The sequence below is a fragment of the Falco cherrug genome, chromosome 1, assembly GCF_023634085.1.
Source record: "Falco cherrug isolate bFalChe1 chromosome 1, bFalChe1.pri, whole genome shotgun sequence".
Classification (NCBI taxonomy): domain Eukaryota; kingdom Metazoa; phylum Chordata; class Aves; order Falconiformes; family Falconidae; genus Falco; species Falco cherrug.
In genome coordinates, this window is record NC_073697.1 from 50,243,065 (window position 1) to 50,270,881 (window position 27,817).

The 27,817-nt window shown below is 39.7% G+C and overlaps 1 protein-coding gene and 1 long non-coding RNA gene across 10 annotated transcripts in view; one reads left to right on the plus strand and one right to left on the minus strand.

The window, feature by feature from the left end:
* Positions 1 to 27,817, plus strand: part of ABLIM2 (actin binding LIM protein family member 2) — a 143,651-nt gene that overhangs the window by 66,185 nt on the left and 49,649 nt on the right. For all 9 annotated transcript variants that reach the window (XM_055724002.1, XM_055723959.1, XM_055723971.1 and 6 more), the window contains exons 5-8: positions 3,234 to 3,360; positions 5,425 to 5,518; positions 20,830 to 20,917; positions 25,995 to 26,053. In XM_055724002.1, the coding sequence (XP_055579977.1) occupies positions 3,234 to 3,360; positions 5,425 to 5,518; positions 20,830 to 20,917; positions 25,995 to 26,053 (368 nt within the window). The remainder of the gene's footprint in view (positions 1 to 3,233; positions 3,361 to 5,424; positions 5,519 to 20,829; positions 20,918 to 25,994; positions 26,054 to 27,817) is intronic.
* Positions 690 to 5,085, minus strand: LOC114017620 (uncharacterized). Its single transcript, XR_008734515.1, has 2 exons — positions 3,778 to 5,085; positions 690 to 1,319 (listed from the first exon to the last, which is right to left on the minus strand). It is a non-coding gene; the product is annotated as an uncharacterized LOC114017620 (long non-coding RNA).

The window sequence follows — 27,817 nt, forward strand, 5'->3', positions numbered from 1 at the left end:
ACTATGTCGTGATGGGGTTGAGCTGATAGACAAAATGGCTTCTCAAAGGGCAAACTCAAGTCCATACCTGGCCTGCAAGTAAATTGTGCCATGATGTTGCAAGGATCCCAGACAAACATACCTGTGTAGACTATAGTCTCTTACCTCTTCCTTACTCCATTTCCCCATGGCTTGCAGTCCAGCTGCAGGCCAGCATCTTCTGATTTCATAGTGATGTGCAGCACCCAGCTGGCCTGGAGCTGTGGAGGTCATGGAACTCAGGAAATTGGATAGCAATGGTATAATCCCTCCTTGGTGTGGGAAATAGAGCTTTGATGGGTCAACGGCAAGCGCTGCAGCCACAAATACGTGGAAGTGCGTGCATGTATACATAGTGGGATATGTAAGAGCCTGACCAATGCCAATTCAGAGAAAATTAATGAAATATCTAAAAAGGTAATAAAGAATTTGGGAAACATTCAGATTAATATGTACTTTGTGAAAGAGCAATATGTAATTGCAGCTGCTTTCTAAGCATCTCATCCTCAGGCTAGAACCAGTGTTTCAGGAATGAACAAGCAGAGACATCTTGGTTGAACTGGAAAATTGAAAATCCAGGCTGGCTGGCTGTAGCTATGCTACATATTACACAAAGCAATACATGGAGTGTCTCCTTGTTTTAGCAACAGTCTTCTTAGAAAAGACCTTAATGTTTTAAACGAACAATTCTTTTTATTAGAGAACAGTAGTGCACAAAAATATGTGACTCCAAGTAAGCTGAGTCAAGGACCAAGTAATACATAATAATAACCTGCTGTTATGCTGGTTATGCTCCTGGCTCAGAACTGCCTGATACGTACTATGTGTGTTGTTTGTTGGCCCATTTATCTCTGACTTGAGCTCAAGAATGCTTTCAAGAGATCTCATGGGACTCACTGAGCTCCCAACACCGCTGTCCCCTCTGAGCCAGTTCTATTTTCATACTCCAGCTTCAGTTCTGATCTCCTTTATGTATTACATTTGGAAGAAAGGAAGAATGTCAAATATTTGCTCTTTGCCTGAGTCCTTGATTTTTTTATTATTATATAAATACCTCTACCTACTCGTTTTATTTCATTTATAAAATACTAGCTTTGAAAACCTCTTGTGGCAGTGTTGATGTGGAAAGAGAGCACTCAGGGAAGAATTTCAACATGTAGCAGCAAATTGATGGGTTCTGCAGAGTTATTGGTTGAAATCAGGTGAGTCACCAAAGGATGCTGCATCCAAGACAGGAAGACAAGGACGTCACATCAGTAGGCACTGTTGGCATAGCAACCACAATGTTTGTTTTTAATTATCTGGAATTTAGCAGCGAAAACAGCAGTTGGGAACAGAAAAGTAGCTCGCCAAATGCTGCATTTCTGCCCACCCAAGCTTAAACCAGATGAAAGGTGAATGACATCTGAGCAGAAAGTGTTGTATTGAGTTTGCAAAAGAAACCCTCAACCAGTGAGATTAAATTAGATTACCAGATGAACCCCTGGTGCAGAGGAGATCACAAATTTCTGATTGCAGTTGAAGAATAGATACTGCAGAATACTGCAACATTTCTTCTCTTGTGGGACTAAATCCAGGCACACACACAAATGTTCTTTTTTGTTAGCAAAACTCAAATGTTCTGATCTGTGGTGCACGTGCTTTTGTGCTGGGCTTGTTTCCACATATTGGTGCTTTACTGGCGACATTAGAGAGACATATTATTACTCCCTTAATCCATTCCAAATCCACTAAAGGAAAATAAGAACTGTTCTTTATTGTTGTGTGCTCAGAAATGAGGCATTTAAAATTGCACTAACAGAGTGTCTCATTAGGGTCATGTAACCAACTAAATAGTCTTAAATCAGAGTTTTTAAGAGAACTGTTTAACTGTTTTAATGAGATCCTGTGTTTGGAGTTCTTAATAACTAGATGTATCTTTTTTATGGTTTTGTGTATCTTTCTCTTCCATGCAAGACATCAGGTTTTTTTTTTCTCTTCTGACATCTTTAAATGACTCTTCAAGTGCCTTTCAGAGTTTGTCTTTTCCTAGCAGATTGTTGGTATACATGAAGAATTCCTAAAAAAAAATATATATGATTTCACGTAAGATGGAAGATCTAATGATATTAGATTAGAAGGGTTACTGAGAGATTGATACTAGAATCAGTTTATTACTGATACTTATACCTATTTTTCCACATATTCTGACTATTTTAACTTTTTGTAAGAAAATTATACATAGGCATGGATCTACAGTGAAGAATGAAAGAGAGCCGGACCTTGTAGGGTATGAGAGGATTCATTTAGGACACAGAGAGCCACATTCAAATCCCTTGTCTATGTAGCATCTCTAAACAAGGTACTTGCTGGTGGACTGTTGGTGTGGAAATGAGACTAGATCTGGCTTTTACTAGCATAGTCAAAAGCATCCGTGATTAAAAAAAAACATATAATCAAAAAGCAACCAAATCCCCTCAAAAGTCTTGTCCTTAATTATTTTTTCTGGGGAGTGTAGCTAGTTCACGTATAGCCTATTTAACCAACATAGCCTAGCCTATGTTACCTAGTTATGACGTGTTTTGCGTTTAATTTTTGTTACCACTTTTTGGATCTTCATATATGTGAATTTCTATAAATAATAAATATGTAGCCTGAATTTCTATAAATAATAAATATGTAGCCAGCCATCACTTTCACATACTGCAGTGTCACTACTACTCAGGAATTAGTAATGCCTCTTAAGTAGTGGTGTATTTTTCCTGTTACAGAATTTCATGTCAAAATTTGAGCTTAGTTTTTTTCATAGTTGCAAAAAGAATTTTGGAATAATAAGGAAAGCTTTCAGACCCAGAAACAACATCTAATATGAAGAATCAGTTACTTGCTTTCATCTCATGACTTTTAGGACTTTTTAATCAGTTTTATTGGCCCAATTTGCAATTCTTGAAAGCTTAATCAGCAAAACTTTGTATCTTCTAACCAAAGTGTAAATTAATAAAGATAAAACCTAGAGGCACTAGGAGACCTAAGTTACTAGTTTTTTTCTTTGAATGATTCTTATCTTCCAGCAATGTTAGGGCAATATTAGGGCAGCACCACCTGTCATCCTGCAGTGAGCAGCCAGCAGTGAGCTGTTAGTAGGACACAGGTGAATCCTTGTACTGCAGTAACCAGTATTGTTGTGTGACCATCTAAAGCGTGTGATTCACTCGTATTGGATTTTTCTCTTGCAGATTGTGGGGGCTGTGGTTCAGAAATAAAAAATGGGCAGTCATTGGTTGCCTTGGACAAACACTGGCACTTGGGCTGTTTTAAGTGCGATACATGCGGCAAGCTACTGAATGCAGAGTACATCAGCAAGTAAGTTGAGGAGCATTTTCACTTGTTTTCAGCATTCTTTTAATACAAAGTAATTCCTTTAGCATTGCATATCCATTAGCTTTTGTTTATGTATAGTTGGGGGATACATAAAAGATTAGAGATTATTATCTAAATTATCGCCTAAATTGTATTAAAAGATTTAAAGCAGAAAAAAATCAAATTAACAAAAGTAGAAGTTGAATTTTTCCGTTTAGCTGGAGTGGGACTTGACAAATCAGCTATGCTATAGAAATGCAATGGTGGAATATGCTTCAAAGCCCCGTAGACCCGCCCTGAGTTGTCTGTGTTTGATTTTTCTGTATGTGATGCTGTAATGTGAACAAGCAGATGTTATCCTTTCCATGTGCTTCACATAAGCAAAAATGTTCTGAAGAAGTTCATTAAGGGGGTACATACCATGCTTTTGCGCTGATCCAGACCCTCATGCTCTCAGATTTGGACTGAATGTGATGACAGCAATAAGAGACAGCACAAAGCACACACACAGACCAAGTCCCATGTCAACACTCATATCAGTTGGGTGAGATACAGGGCTTTCACCAGCCAAGGCACCTGGGAGTAATTTCTGCTTCAGAGAAGTGTGTTGATATGATGAAATTTTCCTAAACAGCTAAGTAACTCAATCATCAGTGCCCAGAGATGATGGAGTTTCAGAGCTGGTGTCCCACTGACTTTCAGCAATTCTCTGAATTTAGATTAACACAAGTATAACATTTAATTTCACAGCTTGCACTGCAGAAACAATATTTAATAAAAGGGTGTTCTTAAGTAAGGTTTTGCATTATCTCAGATGTTGTGCTACTCTGCTACATGTTTGGTACAGTGCATTTTTTCCTTGTTATTTAATAATGAAATACCCATAAATTGTAAAGATATAGCTGTTGTGAAATCCTCTCTTTAAAAAAGCTAAATGCCAAACAAAATAACTCAAGAGAAGAAACATCCTGGCTTCAATTAATTAAATTAATTGTTGTGATAACTTACAGGTTCGTTTCTGAGCAATCCAACTTGTATGCTATAAAATTAATTTTTGTGTTTCTGCAGGGAAATGTCCAATAAAATCATGCCCCTGCTAATAAATCTGTCTGTTCATAGGCTGTTTTAACATAGCACATTAAACATTTAACTGTGTTTAACTTGCACTTTGAAACAGAAGTAGTCTCTCCAGCTTCTTCTAGAGCAATTTATTTTTGTTCATCGGTTTAATGGTCTAAGTGTAAAACTCCATAAAATTGTGATCTGCATGTAAAACAAATAGGTTCATTTCAGAGCAATGGCCCAAGTGTACTGGTTGTGACCAGTAAAGCTGAGACTCCTGGTTTTATCCTTCATATTTTTAAATTGTACCTTATCTTAAATCACTTGTGGTGGTGAAATAACTGTTCACGTCATGCAGGAACATACTGCGAGATCTCTTTTGCTGCTGGGGCTGAGGTCTCACAGTCATTACTGACTTCTGTGGAGCAGGTTCCCAAGACTGTCTGTAAGCAAGTCCAGTCCACAATGTCAGTAGATTTAAATGTTAATCAAAACTTGGTTTACAGTCAAGATACTCATTTGAGAAATTACTCTGTGCAGTTTAAGCTAAAAGATCAGATTATATATATATATATATATATATATTTGATTATACATACATTAGATTAATTAGATTATAAGTAAAGAGGAGGGAAAGAATAATATGTAGGAATAACTGTTTTTTTTTTAAAAGAGGGAAATGTGGAAGAAGTTAATGAGTAACACTGTCAAAACAAATGGTGTGTGTGAGTGTCTCAGAAACCAGGTGTTGCAACAAGGGGAGAGGCGATGGCTGAATTCGGTGACAAAGCAGGAAAGTGGGATTGTGGTAGACTCGGAAGGGCCAGAATAGTTCATTAACTATTCAGTTCTTTACAAAATTAATAAATACAGGTATTTGGGAGGTGGGAAAGCCTGTAAATGCTTTATGAAGTGTTGAAGCATTAAGAAATTCTAGCTGTATAATCTCCCATTAAACCTGTAAGCCTATGTAAAGTATCTGTATGGCCTGTTGTTTTTCCCTAGGGATGGCATTCCATACTGTGAAACAGACTATCATGCAAAGTTTGGTATCAGATGTGACAATTGTGAAAAGTATATCACAGGAAGAGTGCTAGAGGTAAGGAGAACTTGTCATTCAAACATCTCAAGGTATACAAAGAGACTTGCTCTTTTGGGTACAGTCGTATGCTCACAAATGAGTGTTAATGCAACAGTTTGATGTTACTTTTATGAAATACTAGGAACTTTATAATTCTTTTTTTTTTTTTCTTCTGTTAATGACTTGATAATACACACACTCCCTAAAAAATTGTATTAATACTTAGCAAAATGTCTTTGTGATTTCTGCTTTTTGATTCTGTGTTATGTTCCCCAGAGTTAGGATGAAGCTGTTGAAAAAGTAAAGTGAATCATTTGAAATGTATTTTTGCACCCAGAAATGGGCTATGTTGCAGGGATATATTTTTTTTAGTTTGTTCTAAAAAGCAAGGGGGTTGTTTAGTGTAGGTGCATGTTTATGCTTTATGAAAAAGAGTTTTCCACATAACTGAGCCAGGGTTGGAAATTAATATATTTCCTTTGATCTGAATGGAATTTATCCTTGGATCTATGTGTATTGTTACCTTATCGATGACATCTATTAGTCACTTTTTTCTTTCTGCCTTTTCCCTGTATTTTGTGAAGCCTTAGCAGTACTGCAGTTAGGAAGAGGTTCCCCAGGTTGCTCAGTTCACTTCTTTCTCTTCATCAGTTAAAAAAGCCAGGAGAAGTCCCAAAGGACTTCCACCAGACAAAGATCTGCTAGGGGTTGTACAAAGACTTAACTGTCCAAATGGTGGACAATTATAGCTAGGTAAGAACTGAGAAGCAAGCGGAAAGAAACTTGGGTCCATACTAGATGACATGATATGGTGTTAAGGTTAGGCATGGGATGCTTTTCTGTTATCAGATGTTTTTACAGACATCTCAGAAAACAGACTTCTAATGAGGGATTTGAAAGAGCATAAAGACAGCTTTCTCACTTCTATAGGCGGCTCTCAAGTGGGAGAGGCAAAACAGAAGAAAACATTAAAAACTTTTCAGAAATGTAGGAGGGACAAGTGGAAGCTGTTACATGTTTTCAGAGATGTCAGCCTTTGAGACTGAATGAAAGGTAGTAAGAGCATGTGGGCTTTGAAGGTGAAACTAACTTAGGTTTGATGTGATTAAGAAAGAGGTGAATGCAGAGAGGAGTGCCATGGTCAAAAATATAGCAAATTTTGGGTGCACTTACTCATAGCAGGTTACAGGGATTGATTGATACATGGGGGAAGAACAGCCTCCAGTTTCTGTACTGGCTGTTGGCTTCACAATATTGTGGTTTTCTGTTCTGGTTCTTGCCTTGAAATATCTGTACAAAAATACTCTTTTTATTTGGTAGTATTTTACTCACGGTATGGTTAAATGATAGCATGTGGTGTGATGTGATTAAGAACTGGGTCCTTAATATCTCTATGGATGATGAAAAGGAAAAAAAAATAGCATAGTAACAGTACTGAGTTGGATTTGTGGGACCTGAGGGCACGAAAGGCTGTATCTGTTTCTTCTAACTGCTTTAGTGAAAGCGTACTGAACTAAAAAAGGAGGAGAGTTCCTTGTTTTTATTATAGGTGGACCAATAGCAAACTTGAGAAAAGTTAATTCTTTAAAGCTGTTGTAGGAATTTTACGTACGTCGTTGTAGTTCTAGATGACATTTTTGGTTAGTGTATGTGTGCTACCCTCCTCTCCTGCAGTGTTGCTCTGCTGACAGTGCTGTAGCACTCATTTGTCTCTTAATTTGGTACTTATGCAGGCTGGGAGTGACTTTGATGTCTGTGGCATTTAACTGTGGAAAAAATACTGATGCAAGATTCTGAATTCTTTTAAAAAAAAAAATGAGGAGAAAGGATTTTTTGCAATCTGTAAAAGTCCAGCAACTTCAGATAGTGTAAAACAGAAAAGATATGACTAAGTTTGAAGCAGGCAATGAATTTGAACAGGTGCAATGGTATTTCATGTCTGGAAGCTTGTTACAACAACCTGGAAACTTACGATCTATAACCTTCTTTCCATAAGATTGTATAAAACAATTCTTTGTTTTGTGTGCAACAAAACTGATGAAGCTTGAATATGTGTGCATGTCCAGTGTCCTAGCATCCTGCTGCCATGCTAAGTCTTGTTCCTCATGAAGTCTCCCCAAACACCGGCTCCCATCCCCTCTGTTTAACCATTGAGTGTCTCAAAAGCTTTCTTTACATTTCCACTGCCTGTTTGCATGGTCAAGAGGTGACGCACAGCATGAGGCTCCTTCCATGGTTATCAGCCTGTGGTTTCCGTGAGCCTTTGGACCTCTGGGAGGGATCAGTTTAAATAGCTGTTGAGTTCCAGTGCTGACTGTGGAGAGCAGTCAGATGAGGAGGCAGCAGGCACACCTCGTTCCATTAGGAAGCTAGACTCAAAGTCATGACCTAAGCAGACAGATCTGAAAGAACGCAGAGACTGTATCTGTAGCTAACGTAGCTAAGTAATTTGTTGTTTGTCTGCAGCAAAAGGACTCGTTTGAAAGACTTGGAATTGGGGCTGATCTTTTCCATCTGTCTGGTATAGGACTTGGTGTGTGTTTGTCATGGGCCAGCTTGTTGATATGTTTGTATATCTCCTGACAAGTGCAACAGTAAAAAAAAAAAAAAAAAAAAAGGGTGGGTTTTGTTTTAGGATGTATTTTTTTTGTGCAATTGTCTAGAATCCTGAAACATTTTTCAAAACTTCTGTATTTCTTTTTACCATCTTGGATATAATCTAGAGATACACAGAAATGATAGGAAAAATTGCTGTTACAGTGGGGAAAGTCTCGACAGCAATACTTACTAGGCAGAGGAATAATCTCCCAAGGGAGCTGCTGGAAGCTATCACTTAGATAGTATTAAAACAAGATTGGACAAGGCACTGGAAAATCTACGTTAGGGAACAGGCCTGCAATGACAAAGGGAGGGACTATATGACCTAATAGGATTTTTTCCATCTCTGATTTCTGTGATAATGTCAGGAGGACAGCTGCTTCTACAATTACTCCCTGCCCAGATTTTATAATATTGTCTCCCTTTCCAACACTTGTTTGTTTAAAGTGTTTATTCAGCAGAGGAGGAAGGGAGAGTCAACTGGTGTGACTTACTGATAACTTACAAAAATATGGCTGTTTTTGTAAGTTGCCAGCCAAATACAATGATGATTTAGTTACTTAAATTCTTCCTTCAGCCCATTTTCTGAGGGCCAAATTCATTCCATGTAGTAAATGGGCTTAAACATAGGACAGCTCTGTTTATAATTCTTTTCTTGTTTCTTTTTCTCCAGTCCACCTTGGCTTGCCCCCAGTCTCCCAGGGAACTTGTACTGGAAAAGCTACAAAAGGGGCTGAGCAGCTAATTGGAGACCATGAACTCTTCTATTGCTTTTAAAGGCAACAATTTTGCTGTTCTCTGCAAAAAGCCTGCCCACCAGTGCTTTTGTGGGCAAGGTTTGCTTTGCTCATGAAGCATACAGAGGACTGTTTGTTGCAGTATCAGTTCTCTCCTAGAAATTGCTGTGTTTTATTCCTGGCCATATATATTGATAATCCTACCATCCTCAATGGGGAGCATAAGGTGGCTGGAGTTTACTTTATAGTTTAACTTATAACGCAGTGCTATTAAAATCTTCTAGGGAGAAAAAGGGTTTATTTCAGTGGTTATGCTGTAGCTCTGTGGCCAATCCATCAATAGCTAAAATCTTGCAATAACACAGAGAATAAACACATTTTAAAATAACAAGCTGTTGATTTTTATACCAGCCATCTCCCTTTTGTCATGTTGCAATCTATTTCTCTGCATTTGGCACTAAAAATATTTTTTCTCTCTTTTTCTATCACAAGCAGTTATTTATTAATTAAAACTTCAATTTGTGCTAATAAGGGTGTCATAAAAATAGAAAAAATAAGTGTAATTGCTTTTTTTCTAAAATATACTATATTTCACATCATAATTCAGAGCCTAATACAGACCCTTTCTATCAAGAAAACACTTTGCATTTGTTTTGTGATTTTTTCATCAGTTTTCTAGCTGTGTTTTGCTTGGAGGAGGCAGAGATGTGTTGTCTGCCTTCTGGTCCTTCCCTCATGAAAGGCCACACAGAGGCTTGGAAGGCTGTTGAGGTGCATGGAGGAGCTATGAGACAGCCAGTGATGACTCCTTGTCCCCTCCTGGATTTCCTTAAGATCTGATATTTAGAAACTTCATGTCAATTTCAGCACCTCTCTATTTTAAAGCGGTCTGTTTATAGTGACTAATTCTTTGAATACACATTGATTTTTAGCTTTTTTTTTAATATTCTCCCCTTTAATTAATGAACTCTAAGGAAAAATTATAGAGAACAGTCAGTTCCTCTCAACTTCTGTTTTGCAAAACTAAACAAACCAAATTCTTCTCTGCTTATAAAGTCAGCTGCAGGCTCTTCTGGTGATGCAGGTGGACCTTCTCACTGTCTATTCCCAGCTGGAGCCACCTTCTCTCAGCGTGGATGAGCATTGTACTCCAGATGATGCCCTACCACTAGCTTGTGCAGTGGTAGTAACCCCTTCCACTGTTTCCAAAGAGAGTATTTTCCCTGGGGTGGGTTTCTTCTTGCCTGCTGTTCCAGCTGATGATTTCCTATGTTGTTAAAGGGTGTCTTCATATTCAGAGATAACGTCCTGGGGGTGTTCTGAAGGCAAATGCAGTGTAGGCTGTGAGGGTGTCAAGTGTAGTTGCTTGGATAGGCAACTGCAGCCCAGTGATGGCCAGGCTGAGCTGCATCATAGCAGGCTTCCACGACCAACCATACTGGTAGCTGATGAACAAGCTGGATCTCTGCCACTGCTAGCTGGTGTTTTGAATTTCATGTGAATAAAAGTTGTCAGTGTAGCACATTGGAAGTTATGCTTTTGGAAGAGTCTCTTGGGGCTTATTTACATGTAACCCAACAGCTTCTGGAAGCGCTGAGGGGTATTTTCAGCACCTGACGAAACTTCTGTCTGCAACTGTCCCATGATTTACAGCTATGTGGCTGTGGTGTAAATGGGTCATTCAGGTGCTGCTGAAAGCAGCTGTATCACTTACTGAACATAATGATGGGTCTGACTCCTGGATCTGACATCCTAACATGACAGCATAGCACTCACTGTATGTGGTGGAAGAAAGAGTTAACATTTTTCTGGTTTACATGTATGTGTGAATGTCTAGAAAATCATAATCAATATATTTTAAAAAAAATCTATTAGTTGAAACCACATGTTACGTTAAAATGAGGGAACAAATGCAGTAGGCAGTAGACAGGAATTAGACAAAAAATATCAATAATTTATATGTCAATTAACTACCACTTATACCTCAGTGACTTATTAATTAAAACATGAATCTTATTTTTCTTTTTTAGTTTGTTTTTTGCTTTGCCCTCGGGTTGAGCTGCTTTTGTTTGCAGCCACATCTACTTTGCAAATCTTGCCTTTCCCTTTGCAAAAGTCTCGGTATAGCAGAGACGAGACTAATTCTTTACAGCAGGGTGGACAGATTTCTGCCTGCAGTGTGGAAGAATGGTTCATTCTGAAATGTCTGTTACCCTGCTGTTTCACTAACAACAAAACCTAGTGATGTGTGAAAGGTACTTGAGCAGCTTATAATATAGGTATTAATGCTGAAACATGCAATGAAAGCGGCTCCGTCTATACGAACGAAGGGTTTCCTGTAGCATGGGCAGCCTTGCAAAGTCTGTCAGAGCAGCAAAAGGATCCAAGTTCAGTACTAATCTTTGGTTAGAAACTGCTCTCTACGCCAGTTTTCTCCCATCACCAGAGAAGAAGGAAAACTGTTGGAAAAGATACATGTAATAAACCAGCGTTAGCTCTTGCAAAAGGAAACCATCTAAGGTAGGAAACATTAACTAGCACTTTCAATGCATAGTGTTTGCTGAGATGCAAGGTATTTTGCTGCTTGAGAGCAGTCTCTTGTTTTGGTGCTACCTGCAATTTGTCTGTGGCTGCTGGTTTCAAAATCAGGGTAATCATCAGTGCACAGCGTCTGAACTTGGCTGGGTAAGTCTTAATTGGCAGTTGACTTAGACTTTCTGCTTTTAAACAGGCATCATTAAAAATACTATTGACAAGCATATAAATAGCAATGCAAGTGTTTTTGAACTTAGCTTTTAGCCTTTTCTATAGCCCAGTTATATTGTTTTAGATGCATTCACCTTATCTTTCTCTCATCTTCATCCTTTCCTTTTTTCAACCACCTCTTCTCTCCAGCAAGATACAGAGAGCTACACCTATCCATATTTATTCTCTGAACTGTTAAAAACTCACAGTTGTTAGCATGTCAGGAAAAAACAGTACATATTAAAAGAAACTGTTTGCGTAGGTTTTACTCTGTAAATCAGTTTTTAGGTTTATTGAAGAAGAGCACTGAGTAGCATTTGGTGATAGCTTAAGCCTGTTACATATTTACCAAAGTAAGGGGTTCTGCAAACTATTTCTGAATAACACAAAAGTTTAGAATTTGGGGAAAACTGGGTTGAAACTGAGGAGAAAGAATGACTGTTGCAGGTTTGGGTATTTTTTTTTTTTCAGTTTTCAGTTGCTTGCTTGCTTGCTTTTCTGTTGAGGATTTCTCTTGTATATATGGGAGAAGTCCCCGGTAGTGCTGCTGTGCATTTGTGCCTGCGTGGGTTTCTACGTGTTAGTTTTAGTGCGTAGTTTGACTCCTGAGCCTGGCAAACAGGTGAATGGTGCCCACTGCCTTTTGCCATTATGCAAAAACGTAGTAGCAGTTAACTGTCTTAAACTGTCTTAATTAATTAAAGCATCAAAGCAGTGATTCCTATAGTCACCTTGATACCTTCTGAGCCTCAGACACAAACAGCGTACTGTATGCCAGCTGTGATGCCTCTCCAAACGATGTGTTGCTGTGGTGATGCGTTACTATCTGGTACTATTTGCCAGCATTTGAATATTTTGATAATGTGACAACATTGCACTTTTCGGATGTCTTCAGTTCCTCATCCTTTTACTTTGTGTAATGTCTTTCATTTCTGATGGTCTTCTGACTCACCTGGGGCATGCTGGGGTCGGCCAGACCGCTGCTTCGCAGTGCCCTGTACCTGCCCATGATCCAGCCAGCAGCACAAGCGCCTCCCTCCAGCTCTCTCCCGTAACCATGACAGTGGTGCTGCATGCAGTAAGTGCACTTAGTGACAATTGGCTTTGTTGATAAAATGTCTCCAGGATGCTCTGGCCCATGTGACAACAGTTCAGTGTGTCCTGCTAATAGCAGGAAAGCAGCCTGTGTGACTCATTTCTTGTATCTTTTAAGGTTTTTCATCCTGCCAGTCTTCAGCATTTTTTGTGCTGCTTCAGATTTCTTTTTTTCCCCCCAAAGAAAGAACTTCTGAGTGGTACCTTGAACTGGCAATGTGTGGATGAATCTGAAAGTAGCCACATCCTACTTCCAGGAAGGACTGTTAATGTCAGTTCTGCGTATGACAGCAGCATTTTCAGTCCCAGCTAAATTTAGGGGATCTAAAATATCAGTCCTTATTCAGGCACAGAATGAGAGACTGCTTCTGTCCTCAGATGTTTGCAGCCTGTATCATGTGAGCAACATGAAAAGAGCTGTGCTGGCTTCATCCGATAAACCATGCTGCCTCTCCAGGGCTGTTCAGTGTTGGTTGCAGCTTCGTTCTTCTCATCTGAAAGGGGTGGGCTAAATGCACAGCTGCCAGGTCGAAAATGAAGGGGAGTAGGTCTGCAAGTCATCTCTCTCCTTCTTTGTTTCCTCTCCCCGATCAAGAGATGGTAGAAGTGAGAGCCAGCTGCAGCTTGTACTGGCCTGTGAGTGGGTTTTAGGGAGTGGGAGAGGAAAGTGGAAAAGAAATTAAGGAGATGGTTAAGCAAACGGAAAACAGAAGCCTCTTCCAGTCTCAGTGGGTGGCAAGAAAAATTTGCAGAGCTGAGCAGAAAAAGACAAAAGGCGCAGATCACTCGTTGCATAACAAAAGCAACTGAGTGCAAAATCAGTGGTTTTAGGCATGACAGACTATTTTGGTTTACAAGATCATGTACCAAATTCTGTAGAAAAAAAATGCCCTATTGACCTTTCCCAGCTTTTGCCTGACTGCGGCAGGGCTGAATTTACTCCTGAGTCAGAACTTGTTTGCAGATGTCACAGAATGAGATTACAGTCATAATAGTGCTGATTTTTCTTTCTATTCTTTCATTTCCTGAATTATTCCCTTTAGGGGGGGTTAATTATTTTTTTTTTCTCTCCTGCAAGCATTAGAAACTTCTCCTTCAGAGAGTCCAGTATATAGTAAGTTACTATCATCCTAAGATAAATGTCCCTGTTGGTACATTCAATCTCCACTTTATACCTGGAAGAATAAAAAGTGTGTGGGAGGCAGTAAAAATGACTCAGATGTGGGCGGGAAGTCTCAAGGCTCTGCAGAGTACAGCAGGATGAGCCAGAACCAAGACAATACGAAATAACCGTATATGTGAGACAGCTAAAGCTGTAAGCAATGCTGCAGGTGCATGTATTGAACATTTCACATGACTGTTTCTTGGCATCTAGTGGGATGATAAATTAATCCAGTAAGGAGAAGATGAGGAAAAGGATTAATTCAAAACATTACGCTACATTTATGCTGGTGTAAAGGTTTTACATCTTTGGTTGGAAATGGCTCATTTGCCCTGGCACACTGCTGCAGTGACTCAGTGGTGAGTCAGGTCCACTGTGACTAATAAAATTAGTAAGAGTTTTCCTCCACATAATTCTGTCTTTGTCTCCTGGCTCTCACACTTTTCTCTCCTCAGCACTGCTGTATAACATAAGCAATAGATATTTTGCCAAATCCTTCTGCCTTGATAATGTTGCCTGACCCTGTTGCATACTGTACATACATGTAGATGATGTGATAGCAGTTTACTAACTTAACCATTATTGTATACAACTGTTACTGAGTAATCCTTAAAGTTCTTCTGTAGCACATGCAAAACTCTGGCTTTGCTAGAAGTGTGAATGGGGATTTTATGTGGTTACACTTAAAGCTGGTAACTGAGCACAGTATTCTGCTCCAAGCAGCAAAGTTTATCTGATTTTCTGAATAGCATCACTCTGATGTGAAAATACGCTGTAGAATCCAGTTTATGGAGCCAGTACAGTCCACGTAATATGCAACTGTGGGGGTGCAATGGCAGAGTTAGGAGCGTGTGGCCATTAGACAACACTTGATGGTGCAGTGCTGTGCACCTCCTCCAGCAGGAACTAGCTCAGCCAAAGTCAGGGAACCACATTTGCTTAGAGATGCTGAATTTGCCTCCATAAATCAATGCAGTGATTGGCTGGGACATCTAATGTCAAAGTGGTATATCTCATTCAAAAACTTTATTAGATTTCATAAAGATAAAAACTTGGAGTTCCTTTTTATAACTATATTTTGTTATCAGTTTCCTGTACATTTCTGGCACCGAAGAAGAAGAACAGTTCATTCACATAATAGTTTAATATCCCAGTTTGGTGGATGACCACCATGATAGTTGAGGGGCTGGAGGACATAGTCTGTGAGGAGATGCTCAGGAAGCTGGACTTGTTTAGCCTGGGGAAGGGATGGCTTTAGGGGGACCTAATAGCAGTGTTCCCATACCTATGAGGAGGCCCTCAAGGATGTGGAAGCAAACTCCTTACTGAGGTGCGAGGTAGGAAAGCAGGAGGCCAGTGTCATAAATTGAAAGAGGGGAAGCTCTGACTGGGTAAAAAGAGAAAAAATGTGCAGTGTTAATGAAACGTTCACTTGGAGTCATCTCCTCAGAGGTTGTGCACTCTCCATCCTTGGAGGTTTTCAATATCTGACTGGACAAATTCCTGAGCAGGCTGATCTGAGTTGAGCATCAACCATGCTTTGAGCAGGAGGTTGGATTAGATGGCCTCCTGGGGTCCTTTCCAACCTGAATTAGTCTGTCATTCTATGGTGCAGTTTCACACTTCCTGACTTTAAATTGAATTATATTTCTAGTGTTAGCTGTATTACAAAGCGCACTTGAATATATCTCGGTGCCCTTTAATGAATGAATGTAAATGTCTGTGTGAATGAAAATTATTTAGGAAGTGGAGTTAGAGTATAGAAAGAACAATTTATTGTCTAATTGAAGTTTTAAACTTCAGCCAATTACTACAGTACCTTAGTCTTTTTCCTGTTCCAATCCCAAATAAATAGTAACTCAATTCCACTTAAACAGATAGCAGCAGTTGATTCATGTATGTTTTTTATAAGAGCTTTAATCATTTCAGGTTGAGAAGCTGTCTTGATGGAAAGGCTGATTGATTGTCGGCAGTTTTGTGCTTTATCTTTTTCCTTTTGCTTGAGCAGGTGGTTGGTCTGGTGATGACCCAACTCTCCAACAAATTTGTTCCATGTGAAAAGCTTTTAACTAAGAATGCTTTATACCAGTCTTCTGTGGGCTTTGTTTCTGGGTCATGCAACTGCACCATGCCTTGGCATACCAGCAGGCTCAGTGTTTTGTAGCCTGACTTCCACTATCTTTGTTCAGGATAGGATACAGTTAGGACTTCGTTTGGAGATTTTAGAGTATGAGGATGGCGGGATGTGGACCTACCTCAATAGATAGCACTCAGTGGTAATACTGCACTATTACAGCAACCTATTATTGTATAATTGTATTATACACTTAAAATGGAAAATATGCTTTGATATGATTGAATCATTGCAGCAGTATAAACTTTTCTCACTTCTGCAAACTCTCTACTCCCAGCAGTAAAAGGTGTGAGTTACCACTGTGCATTTTGGTAAGACAGATTTTTTTATTATTATTATTTTTTATTCTTACAGGAAAAAGTTTACTAAAAACTTCTCATTTTCAGGGAAGGAAACAAATAGTTATGAGTTTAACACATTAAATGATTTTGCTTTCTTTCTTCCCTTTACTAGCTACTTTACTGAGTAATGCATTGAGATGGTATGTAATTAGACTTCACTGGTGAGAGTCATCAGAAATCTGGAGTCTGCTTTCCAGGACTCAGCTCGTGCTTTGAGCTTTGGGCTGCTCTAATTCAATCCCTCATGTGTCAATCCACAAGCAGTTGTTGCTCCAACTGCAGTAAAAAAATTGTATCAGTCACACTCCTAGCAATGGCCTGAGAGGCCACAGGAGCAATGTGTGATAGAGTTACGGTTATTATACATATCATCTTTTATATATTCTACCATTTCATCAGTTATTGCAGCCATAGACAGAGAATGAGCAGTGATTTTCGCTGAGCTGTCTGTGGTAATGTACTATCTTTTTCCAGAGCGATGACAGCTAATTTAAACCCCAGCCTTAACTAGATAAGGTTATTCCTTCCGGTATGAATTACTCTGGTTTTGCTAGCATTGCATGCTTCCCAGACCTGGTGTTCATATTGCTCTGCGGACTTTAGGGTACCACCCCTTACCATCTTCAAGTTGTGCTTTAATTGTGGTTCACATTTGTCGCATCAGGTTCATGCTTTTATCTGGTTCAGGCCCTGAAGTTATGAGAAATGAGAAAAGACGTCAGCATGTACTTCACTGCAGAGCTTTCTGTTCCTGTTTTAGGTGAAGCATAGGTTTACTTGGCGATGTGCTGTGGTACAGGTAGCAATGCTGCAGGGCTGCCCATACTTAGGGGCAGAGAGTGTGGGGAGGTCCTCGGCTCCACTGGGAGGACGTCCCTCACATGGACCCAGCCCAGAAGGCTCTGTCTTCTGTGCAGAGGAGATTTACCATTCAAAATGCTCCCTTGTATCCAAAGGGAATGAAGTAATTCATAATACTTTGTCTCAGAGTGTTAAGGACTGTTTTGACTCCACCTTGAAATTATACACCAAGACTTTGACTCAGGGGTTGTAGAAAGCTGGTGCAGTCACTTGAGAAATTAAACTGTTGGTAGTGTACTGTGTTGCTCAGGACATGGTTTGCTTTTCAGGTTTGAGGAAATCTCAGTCGAGAATCTTTAAATTTATCTTCATGCTACTATCTTCACATCTGGATGCCTGGGCACAAAGACCTGGTGCAGTCTTGAAGCAAATGTAGGGTATTAGAAAGGTTTCTTACAGTCTGCTACTTGAACCATAAGAGAACTCTCAGAGATCAAAGTTGCTTCTTCTTGTGCTATGTGTGTGTTGATATTTTATGAAACACTGAGACAACAATCTGTCAAACTAAGCTTTCAAACTGTGCAAAGAAGTAGTAACCATATGGTTAGGAATTTGTTTGCTGTATTAAACTCCCTCACATCAATACAACCAAGAAAAGAAAAAATAATGAGGCCATCATCACATCTAAACTGAAAACATAAAACAGTTGCTGCTCTAAGCTTGTAAAATTTCTGGGTGTTTGTGGAACTGATTGTTCATCTGAGGCATCTGAAATGGTCTGGAGAGAGAGGAGGAAGGGGCACTGATAGAAGCCTCCTTGGCATGTACCTAAGTGAGATTATGATTCATGTTCAGACCCAGCACTCCCAGATCCTAGGTTTGAATAAAATTTATGGTATCTCATCAGGCTAACTGTAGAAGCATATCAGGGAATATCGTTAGTTAATTCCTGCATCAAGTCCCTAGCCTCAGATTCAGCTGTCTCTTCTCATTTAGAAACATGGTGTGATCTGTTTTAAATTGTAATGATGATTTGCCATGTCTTGTCTTCTGTGCTTTGGTTAGAAGAGGGACAAAATAAAAAATTTGAAAGAAAGGGGAACAAAACCCACTTTCAGCACTGACAGTTATATGAAAAGTTTGTGTATGTCCCGTTTTAATTCAGAAGTAATTATAGAAAATCCATTGGAGTTACACTGGTGTTGAGCATCAGCAAAAGGATCACTACACCTTTATCCCCTGATTTTTCTGTTATAATTTTATCTGAGTTAAAAAGAGGTCTCTCTGTCCAATTCTACAGCTAGTTGATATTACTTACTATAGAGAGTGAATTAAAATGATGTATTTGGTTTTACTGTTAAATTTGGGAAAATAGATTTTATTCTGTGATGTATCCAGGTTAACTGAGAATGTGTTCAGACAGTTTATTTTAGCAAAGAAATAATAATTGAATTTCCCTAGAGTGTGTTAGCCTGGGAATTGTATCAGCTGTACTAAATCAGTTGAATTATTGAGGCTATGGATTGCATTAGCAATGCTTGTGCAGTACAAATCTTCCAAGGGAAATTATATTTCTTTTCAGCTTGATATTCCAAACCTAAGCTTATCTGGTGATAGTTAAATATCCTTCTGTGTTTAAACACCTGCACTCAGGCAAGCAATTTTAAACATGAGGTTTAAAGCCCGGTACTGTTACTTCATGGTCTAATACTTTAAGGTGTTGACACAGTTAGTAGTGACCATCTTCCATGTGTAAAGTTGCAAAAATCACTCAGCTGTCTGCACAAATAACACCATAAGAAGAAGGATGAACTGGAACAAAGCTCTTTTCAAAATGGCAATTCTGATGTGATGCATTGCTCTTCCTTACTGCTGATTTAAAATGCAGCAACATTAAAGTGCAGCAAGGTTTTCAGGGGTGAATCAAGTTAACATTGATGAAGTAAAACCAGAGAGTCTTCAACCTAAATTTACCACACTCCCATGTTTGATATTGTGAACAGCAAAATAGTCCCCAGACACAGATTATGTTCTTCAGTATAAGTACATCTGAAAGCTTTGACATTTGGTCAATGAAAAAGAGGAAGATAAGTCATCCTTGTAGTAGTAGTGTTAAATTTCTAGATTAATAGAAGGAGGATTTACAGTACAGTGCTGTGAGAGCATATTTACATGCTGAAGACAGTGTAGCGGTACTTGATAGTAATTTCTTAAAGGCACATACAATCCTAGTAGCACTTTAAACCTTTTTCAGATAAACAGGTTATGAGACATTCTACATATATCAAGATTTGCTTATCTTCAACTCCAGCAGAATTTCTGCTGAAATCAGAAGTTAAACTTACTTTAATTTAGCTCAAAGCTTTAGAATTACTTGGTCTCCTGGGTTTTGTTCGTAATGGAAGTGGCATTGACCTTAAGCCACTTAAACCATGGGCTGTTCTGCTTAGCACAGAAGAGTGTGGGCTCAAAGAGGAGGAAGGACATGCCAAGATTTGGCTTTCAGTTCTGTAGGGGTTTTGAAGAGTGAGGAGTGCTGGGAGCATGTGCAGGAGCTGGCTTTGGGCTGTTGGACTCTGTGAGTCTCATCTGAAAGACGGGGTAGGTGTGCAGTTTGGGGGGCCTGGCCCACATCATTCGCTCAGAAGAGCATAACTGTCTGAGTGCTATTTTTGTCACTGGATCAATCCAATGCTCCCTTGTAGTGCTGCTGTCCTTGCCTGTGAGAATCAGAGCCAACAAGTTTGCCCACAGTCAGCCACAGAATTGAATTTTGGCCAAGCTACCAAAATTGAGTCCTGCATAAATCCATTTGCCCAAGCGTCTTGGCTTTTTTTTCTTATAGTCATTTGAGGTTAATTTCGCCCTTATCTCTGTTACACATTGATGTTCTTACATAGGCAAGCCCTTGTTTCTGTAGAGCAGATAGATGTCTCCTCTTGAAAAACACACTGAGGTCAATGGTGAAAGAGTTCAAATGAATGGGATTATAAGGTAATTGAAAATTTAAATTTATGAAAACTGATGAGTTACTAAGTTGTTCTGAGCAAATTTAGGGCTCAGTCCTATTCTTATTGCAGTCAATGAAAATGATGGTATTAAATTATGTGGATTAGTCTCAGAGCAATTGGCAAAGTTCCTGGCTTATCTGCGTGAGGGAGTTAGTGCACAGTACCCAAGTGTCAGCTCTGAACTTACAGTCCTGGGAACCCTTTAGTACCCATTACCTGCAAGGCACTTTCAATGCGGATACAAACATTCCTTGCATAAGATAGTTCTTGCTGTGCATTAAGATTTTATATTCAGTGGGATCATGATGAATGTACAGTTGAGTTGCAAATCCATGCTAAAGGTTATGACCTCCCAACTTCCTTGTGCAGGTAAATCCTAAGATATCTTGCACTTGGTGCACAATAGGTTGTTTAGAGGAAAAATGTGTTCACTATATAGAAATGTTTCCAGTCTGTAAATTCAGAAACTTAACTATTGAACATTAACTTTTTGTGTGTAGGCAAGACCGTAATTACATGTTAGATCATGAATTGTTTATAATCAGAAATTGGCCTTGTGGTTGTAGGAGATTGTTGAACTAATTTGCATTAACTAATTTACTCTAATTAGTCATATTTTAGGAGATGAAAGAAAAACTCCTCATAGCAAAGCAGCTAAATTGATCAGTATATTTAATCATCTGTACTTTTTTTTTTCCCAAACAGGCAGGAGAAAAACATTATCACCCAACCTGCGCACGATGTGTCAGGTGCAGTCAGATGTTTGCAGAAGGAGAAGAAATGTATCTTCAAGGTAAAAACAAACGAACAAAAAAAAAAGACAAAACATTGCACTTGGCAGCACTTGGCCACCTTGCCAATACCTGCTAGCATGGCTGAGCTGTTTTGCATGTATTCTGTTTTCATAACTACCAAAGAAAGTGAAGAGTGCAATGCGTAAGCTGAGGAAAAGCAAAAACCAAACTCTTGTTGCTTCTTGCTCATCTGTTACTTCTCTCTCAGTTCAAATTCAATAGCAGGTGTGAATCACAGAAAGGATGAGTGGCAGCAGTTATTTCCTGCAGATGGAAGTACGCGACAGTGAAGATTGTAAAATTTTCCATTTACTAAAAAAAATGTGATTTTTCTGTGGTGATGAATGGTCCAGATGAAAACTAATGTGCATGGGAGACAGCAGCTTCCCTAAAGCTGCTGTTGCAGTCCTAAGACGAGTTGTGTACCCATTGCCCATTTGGGTGTGAGGAGAAGATTTGAAGGTCCTTACCTGAATTCCCCTCAGTCAGACTTAAGTGCTCCTGGGGGGTGGAGAAGAGGATGCCGTGGAGCTGAAGCTCTTACCACACAATATATATATATACCTTACACATCCATAGGCTTGCACAGGAGAAATTCAATGTTTCTAGTCAGGGGATTTCAGTGGTAATAGGCAAGGACTTGCACAATAATATTTTCAATAGAAAAAAAAAAAGTTAGCCAGATATGAGCTAAAATCTGTATTTCATATGTAGTAACTTTCAGCTGTACTAATCTGATCAAAGAAAATAATGTTTACATAGTTAAATACAGGGTCAGGTGCCAGAGAAAATGAAGGGGTTTGCCTATGTCTTTGACTGGCAATATCTTTTCAAAGGAAAATGGAAAAGAGGAACTCAGTAGGGTGTGGGAACTGCAAGGTTGGTGTGTTATCCTAAAATCACATGCTTGCCCAGATCTGTATTACAACTTTGCAATTGTCCACAGTTTTCTAGAAGCATACTTTGAAGTCATTCATCAAGCTGGAAAAGCTAGACTTTATTTAAAACACAACAGTGGTCTCAGTAAGATCTAATTATAATTTAGTATGTTATTTAAAATGACAATTTTATTGTCACTTTGGTTTGCAACAAGAACTAGCTCATTAAAGGACATAATGATCCTTGTCTACGCTCATGTATTCTCCCTGAGGAGCCAGAAAACGCTGTGGTTCTTTCAATTGCAAAGTAGCTTAGCAGTACTAAAATCCCCATGGAAATCAATGCTTTAAAAAGAGATACCAAACTACAAATTTGTTTCTGTATTTCAAACTCTCTGAAACTGGGTTGCAAGTGAATCTTCTTTTTAAGTTCAGTTATAAGGGTGGATATTTGTGCTGAATGTTAGTTCAAGTAATTGCAAAGTATCATAGATTCATAGAATGATTTGAGTTGGAAGGGACCTTCAAGATCCCCTAGTTCCAACCCCCCTGCCATGGGCAGGGACACCTTCCACTAGACCAGGTTGCTCCAAGCCCCATCCAGCCTGGCCTTGAACATTGGCAGGGATGGGGCATCCACAGCTGCTCCGGGCAACCTGTGCCAGTGTCTCGCCACCCTCACAGTAAGGAATGTCTCCCTAATATCTAATCTAAACCTGGCCTCTCTTAGTTTAAAGCTATTATCCCTTGTCCTATTGCTACAGGTCCTACTAAAAAGTCTGTCCCCACCTTTCCTACAAGCCCCCTTTAGGCACTGGCAGGCTGCTGTAAGGTCCCCCTGGAGCCTTCCCTTCTCCAGGCTGAACAGCCCCAACTCTCTCAGCCTGTCTTCATAGGAGAGGTGCTCCAGCCCTCTGATCACCTTGGTGTCCCTCCTCTGGACTCCCTCCAACAGGTCGATGACCTTCTTTTGTTGAGGGCCTCAGAGCTGAGTGCAGTACTCCAGGTGGGGTCTCACCAGAGCAGAGTGAAGGGGAAGAATCACCTCCCTGGACCTGCTGCCCACACTTCTTTTGATGCAGCCCAGGATCCTGTTGACTTTCTGGGCTGCAGGTGCACACTGCTGGGCCATGTTGAGCTTCTCATCCACCAACACTCCCAAGTTTTTCTCCTCTGGGCTGCCCTCAATCCATTCTCTGCCCAGGCTGTATTTGTGCTTGGGATTGCCCTGACCCACATGCAGAACCTTGCACTTGGCCTTGCTGAACTTCATGAAGTTCACATAGGCCCACCTCTCAAGCTTGTCTTGGTCCCTCTGGATGGCAGCCCTTCCCTCAGGAAGGCAACCCTTCCCTCCAGCGGGTCGACCGCACCACTTTGTCATTGGAAAACTTGCTGAGGGTGCACTCAATCCCACTATCTATGTCACTGACAAAGATGTTGAACAGTTGTGGTCCCAGTACTTTCCTCAGAGGACATCCATGTGTCACTGGTCTCGACTTGGATATCAAGTTGTTGACCACAACTCTTTGGTTGCAACCATCCAGCCAATTCCTTATCTACCGACTGGTCCATCTGTCAAATCCATGTCTCTCCAATTTAGAAACAAGAATATCATGTGGGACAGTGTCAGATGCTTTGCCCAAGTCCAGGTAGGTGACATCAGCTGCTCTTTCCTTTTCCACCAGTGCTGTAACCCCGTGCAGCACTGCACCTCTCTTTGTTGGCTCCTCTAGCACTTGGAGAAGGAAATTATCATCAGTGCATTCCAGGAACCTCCTGGATTGCTTATGCCCTGCTGTGTTGTTTCTCCAACAGATATCAGGGTGGTTGAAGTCCCCCATGAGGACCAGGGCTTGTGAATGTGAGGATGCTCCTGTCTGTCTATAGAGGGCCTCATCTGCTTGCTCTTCTTGGTCAGGTGGCCTATGGCAGACCCCCACTATAATGTCACCTGTCCCTGTCCTCCCTTTGATCCTGACCTATAAGCTCTTGGTTAGCTCCTGATCCACCCCAGGTGGAGCTGCACGCACTCCAGCTGGTCATTGACATAGGGGGTGACACTGCCTCCTTGTCTCCCATGCCTGTCCTTCCTAAAGAGCCTGTATCCTTCCACCCCAACACTCTGGTTATAGGAACAATCCCACCATGTCTCTGTGATACCAGTAAGATCACAGCCCTGCAGGCATGTGCACATCTCTAACTCCTGTTTTTTCCCCATGCTACATGCATTCACATAGAGACACCCAAGTATGCTCTGGTCCAGTTAACTGTACCCATCTTACTCACTTTATTGTCTGATGCATGAAATACTCATACCAGCTTGCTATCTTAAAATTTTTGTCTTCACATGAAGAGCAATTTCCATTAGAAACTGGAGTTAAGTTTGTGAAATATCTGTGGTTAGGTATTTGGACTGCCTGACCTGATGCGTTAGATAATAAAAAATGTCAGAGCCCAGGGTTTTATAACTTGTTCTTCATCCTCTTAATAAACTCTGTGAAGCTCCTTTAGGTGTTGCCTGTTCCTTAGTAGAAATCGCATCATCAGTGGTCACCCAGCAGATGACTTTGGGGTGAAAGGACTCTTTTGGGGTGAAAGGATTTTTTTTTTTTCTTCTGTGTGAAAAAGTTTCCCAGCCACTTTTGTTTGACCACAGAATGGGAGTAATTTAAACAAAAAAAAAATATCTAAATACTTCTTAAAACCATTGAGAAGATTTACATCAACTTATGCAGCAGTTGGGACAAACACTTTCAGTGGGAAACCTCAGATCCACTCATAATTAGAAGATAAATTAGCATTGAATGTAAAGGTGCTATAAAGATGTTTCTTAGTAGTTCAGTCCCAAAAAACTTCAGTAACTTTGTAATCATAATTTATCCAGTCTGTACTTACAGGTAGTCTTTTGCTGTTTGAGTCTGGGTTCAGCTGGGTTATTTTTGTGAAATAAATTCTAATGATCTCAGTCTGTCTTCTGAGAACTAGACTTTCTGTTTCTATCTTGTTTCCAAAATCCACTGGTTAGAAAACTATCAAACTGCTGTGAAAACAAAGCATTTCCAATAACTCTTCTTGGTGCTCTCCACCCAGTATAAACATTAAATATTTGTAACACAAAAGTTCTCAACTTCCCATTTAGTTAGGCAGAAGTTGCAGTGCACTGACGTTGTTTAAGGGGGGGGGCTTTAGTTTCTGACTTGTCCAAGCTCAGATCGACATAAAAATAAAAGTTCCTTTTTACTATTAAAATTTACAAATAATTACTTTCTTTTATATAGATACACACATTCCACTTCCATTGAACACTGAGTATTGAATATTGTGTTCAACTTGTTAAAAGATTTTTTTTTTTATCTGTTGCAACTAATGCAAAACTAAGAAACTAAGTTTCTTTCTCACACTTAATGTTTACTGATATCTCTGAAGTTCATGATTCTTTCTTTGTTACTTACATGCAGTAGAGAATTGGTTCATTATGTATTTCCTGCTTCCTCCAGGATGGATATTCCCCCAAATTTATGCAGTTCCTTGGTATTTCACTTGTGAGAGTCAAACTTATACGAAGTGCAAGATCAGTACAGTGATTAATTCAGAAAGAAAGACTGGATTATCGGCTAGTGTTAAATGCCACAATGCTATTCCATCCCATCACAGTGTGCTACTTAGTGTGACCTGGGCCAGACTATTGCAACAACATGTAGGAGAGTATAGGAAATTCTAACTGCATAGAAGGAAAAAAAAAAATACCATGATGGTGGAAGAGGTTGCCCAGACATGCTGTGGGATCTCCATCCTTGGAGATATGCAGAACGCAACTGGGCACAACCCTGAGCTGCCTGCTGTAATGGGACCTGCTGCGAGCAGGAGGTTGGGCTGGAGGGGCTGGGGGAGCTGCAGAGATCCCTTAGCACACTCCTTAGGACTCAGGTTTTGATATTGATCCAGCATATTGAAGTATGTGTAGTTTTGTGAAGTTCACCTACTCTTTAAAATGCATGTGATCAGGCTTAATGATAGTGAGAAGTTGTCAGTTTTAGCTTTGTCAGTATCCATGAAATGGTGGCTGCAGCGGCATCCATCGGTATGCTGTGTCTTGTAAAACCTTATAGGAAGGTTTAATAAAGTTCTTACTTTAAAACTTTTAAGGTTCTTATTGGGTAACTGAATTAAGCAGAACTTTAAATTTACTTTCTAGGTACATCCATTTGGCATCCAGTTTGTAGACAGGCTGCAAAGGCTGAAGAAAAAAACAAGGTAAAACCCCTGTATATTTACCCAGTGTTATTCCATTGTTACATTATTCTCTATCCCTTTTTTTTTGCAGTGGGCACGGAGGGAAGGAGGTGGAATTTTTGCACTACTGTAATTTTAAATGACAGAAATCTAGTAGGTTTATGGACTGTAATAATGTAATATAAATATTCTGGTTTTACTTCGTGATTAAAGCTACAACTTCAGGAGAATGCTGGCCTAAGAGTTATATGTATAAGCTGAATAAGGAAAAATGTGAAAATATCAATAAGAAAAAAAACAGTTATTTTTTTAACTTCTGTCTGCTTATGATGTGATCAGTGCACGACCTCTTCTCTTTTTATGTGGCTCTGCGCTTAAAGGATCAGAGGACTTTCACTTTATTTGTTTTTACAATAAAAATCTCTCCTTGGAATTTCTTTTTTATTATTTGTTTGTAAAATGTCGGCAAGCCAGCCCCAATTTAATTTAATCTCTGGCTTTAAGTACCTCCTTAAATGGATGATTTGTGCATCTGCCTGTATGCAAGGGAAAGAAGGGGGGAGTTCTGGCAACTTTAATAATTACAAGGATAGCAGATGAATAAGCTGCACCTAGAAAATGAAGAATTAATCTGTAGCTGAGGAAATGACCTCTCTGAAGTGGTGAGGCTGAGGTACAATTATCTCATCTATTGTAGAGGCCAAGTATGTTTTTTTCAGTTCCAGTGTTCTCTGATGCTCAAAGTGGTACCCTTGGTATCCTTGTTTAAAAAACCTCTGCTTTGATTCATCGAGGCTTGGACGGAAGGCACATGGGACAAGTCAGAACAGCAGGGAGTAGCTATAAAAAGAGTGTTTACAAAACTGGTGTGTTAGCCAGTGCAACTTTGACTAAATTGCAGTAAAAAAAAAAAAAAAAAATGGTTTGTGCTTTACCCTGAAGGATCTTGGCTGTAATTTTTGTACCCATGTGTTTGGGAAGCAATTTTTCTGGTATTCTTCTTGGTGAGCTCTGAATATCAAATAAGTAGTGTTTCAGCATAAAAGGCGTTGTTTAATACAGGTAGATTTATAATTGTCAAAATACTTTAATAAGCACTGCTGATTCAGCTTAATACTATTAAGCAGTATTTCAGGCTTCCTAAGGATTTTATTCTGGCTGAGTAACTGAAATTGCAAGGCTAAAAACCCATGCAATTTATTGAAAAAGAGTAGAGTTTGGGTTTTTTTCTCTTCCTTCAAAGAAATCAGCGGATAAGGATTTACTGGGTTCCTACTTGGCTGCCTTTTCCCCACAAAGGCAGGTGTACTTGTAAGATATTGTGTGAAGTCTGACTCATTCACCTACCCCCTGAGTGCTGGGAGTTTGCCCCTTCCTCTGCGGAGATGAAAACATCTGCGTCTGAAAGTCAGTGGGAGCTTTGCCTGAGTAGGACAAGAAACCAGATCAGTGCTCAAAGATCCTAAGTCTAGTCATTTTTCCTCTTGTGTTTTTCCTCTTTTTTTGGTCTTTACCTTCATTATTGAGAAAACAAAGAGGAAAGGATGCCATTTCAAAGAGGCTAGTAATGGACTTTTCAACATAACTTGTAAAGTGGGGAATGGGATATACTGGTTGACTTTTCTGGTCAACCATTGTGGCTTGTTGTTCTAATTCAAAGGTTATCGTTCTATGTATTTATAGAGATATATGCACAGCATGTAGTGAAAGTAGGTGACAAAGACAGAAGTAACAAGTGGCAGCACACTCCGAAACTTTGGAGATGGAGTGGAAGGGAGGAAGAAG